The sequence below is a fragment of the Brassica oleracea genome, unplaced genomic scaffold (genome assembly GCF_000695525.1).
Source record: "Brassica oleracea var. oleracea cultivar TO1000 unplaced genomic scaffold, BOL UnpScaffold01367, whole genome shotgun sequence".
Classification (NCBI taxonomy): domain Eukaryota; kingdom Viridiplantae; phylum Streptophyta; class Magnoliopsida; order Brassicales; family Brassicaceae; genus Brassica; species Brassica oleracea.
This window is the reverse complement of record NW_013617904.1, coordinates 10,005-12,194: the sequence shown is the minus strand read 5'-3', so window position 1 is coordinate 12,194 and position 2,190 is coordinate 10,005. Positions and strand designations below refer to the sequence as shown.

The following is a 2,190-nucleotide window of genomic DNA, read 5'->3' as shown; positions in this document are numbered from 1 at the left end:
CATTTCCTGCCCACAAGGTGTATGATGAAATGCCTTAACCAACTCTTCAATGCTTTTAGCTTTCTTTACCTAAGAGATTAGTTGCTAAAGGAGTTAAGATTGCTATTGGACTTGTTCTCCATGTTTGCTTTAGTAACATTCAACCTAAGAGATTAGATGCTTGAGTTGCTTTACCAAAAGAACATTCATCTAGAGATAGATCTTGTTTAGCTTAGTGTCTGGGCATAAGGAAAGTGTTTGATTGATACCTTGCCACCCTTAGATTGGATCTACATCACCCTAGATCAAATTCCTAGCCCCATGAGTCCTCTTGCTTCATATTGAGAAAGAAAGATCATTACTTTATTGCATTAGCTTATTAGTTCTTAGTTCATACCATCTTTAAAACCGGATTGCACTTAGCTTAAGCATGAACTTGCATTCCCTTTGCTTTAGAATCACCTAGGATTGGTTCGACAATCTTTTATACTACATTGATTTGATCTTGGACCCTTGAAAAGTCCTGCATCACACGCTCGAATTGAACTTAAAAATTTATCGGGTTTCTCACATTGTTATTTGAACGGTTCCTATATTTTTTGAACCGAAATCAAAAATCATAACCAAACCGGAACTAAACTGAATTAACTAAAAAAAATACAATTTGGACGCCTAAACATTAGTGAACAAACAGACATATGTTAATAACATATGTCAAAAAAAAATAAGAGGCCCATATTATATTTTTTTTACCCCTTGTAGTATATTCTAGCATTTGTTCTAAAAGAACCTATGTTTTTTGCTTCAACCGGACACATCAGATAAGATAAATATATTCGCAAATCCTTTGTTATATATTTAAAGTATTCTACTAACCTTTAAACTAGTCTGGTGAATGAAATTTAAAAAAAAAAAAGAGGAAAGGAAATTTTCCTTTTTGTTTTCCAAATTTATATCAGCAGACGAGACGACGAGAGATATACAAAAGATGTTCCCGTTCAAAACAAGAAGAACATTGAAAAGACATGGCGAAGAATTGCTGCGTCTCCCAGAGGATGTTGTAGAGCTGATACTTGAGAGACTTCCGGTAAAATCTCTGCTGAGATTCAGGACGGTGTCCAAGAAGCTGAAATCTGCAATCGATTCCTGACGTTTCCAGGAAAGACAACAGTTGATCCATATGTCACGAGGCGGTCCAGACGTCCTTTTCGTGTCCACTAATGTTTATGATGATGATGGTCGTCTCGTCAAAAGAGTTAATGATTTAGATGCTCGAAGATTTGCGTTTGGATCATCATCTGCTTATACGGTCCATGTGCCTACTAATTGGGGGGGCACTTCGGTCTGTCATAGTAATTGCGACGGTCTATTATGCCTCTACTCTATCTACAACCCGAGTGTCTGCGTCGTGATGAATCCCGCCACTAGATGGCGTCAAACTTTCCCTCTCTCCAACATTCAAAACCTCATACTCCACAGGTTGAACAAAGACACCCCAACTCCTAAGCTTGGTTTCAGTAAAAACAAACTCACCGGCACTTACAAGCCTGTTTTTCTAACCAACTCATCCGGTTTTGGCCTAGACAACGTCACCACTTGCGAAGTTTTCGATTTTACCACTCAACTCTGGAGGTACGTTCACCCTGCTTCTCCCTTCACCCCTAATCCTCACACCGATCCCGTTTATTTAGATGGCTCCCTTTACTGGCTCACCGATTGTGAAGAAGAACCCAAGGTTTTGTCTTTTGATCTTCACACTGAAACTTTTCATGTCATCTGTGATGCTCCCTTTGCCCATGTTCTTGACCCTTGGTCCGTCACCATCTGCATCCTCGACAATCGCCTTTGCGTTTCCAAGAAACACTGGCCTACCCAAGACATATGGTCCTTCCAATATTCCAACAAGACATGGACTAAAATGTGTTCCATTGATCTCACCCAAACTTTTTCATTCCAAATATGGATTTTTAGCTTCATGTTTATATAAATCTGGATTTTCTTTTTTGAATATTTCTTCTTCTTTTTTTTACATGTAATTCTTTTTCTATGATTTATAAGTAATAATTGAAATAATGTGTTTTAATGAACTAACCAAGATTTAGGAAACATATTTTTTCTTTCTAACAAAAAAGTAGAAGAAATTCATAAAATTAAAGATTATAATTTGTATTTTGTAACTAAAATATTTGTTACCATAGTTAAAGAGTAACC

At 37.0% G+C, this 2,190-nt stretch overlaps 1 protein-coding gene across 1 annotated transcript; it reads left to right on the top strand.

The window, feature by feature from the left end:
• Positions 1-948: 948 nt before the first annotated feature.
• On the top strand, positions 949-1,929 carry LOC106321267 (F-box protein At1g11270-like; the record flags this gene model as incomplete). Its single annotated transcript, XM_013759569.1, is given in 1 exon segment — positions 949-1,929. A coding segment is annotated over 1 exon segment (770 nt), but the record flags the coding sequence as incomplete, so codon positions are not given.
• Positions 1,930-2,190: the final 261 nt, after the last annotated feature.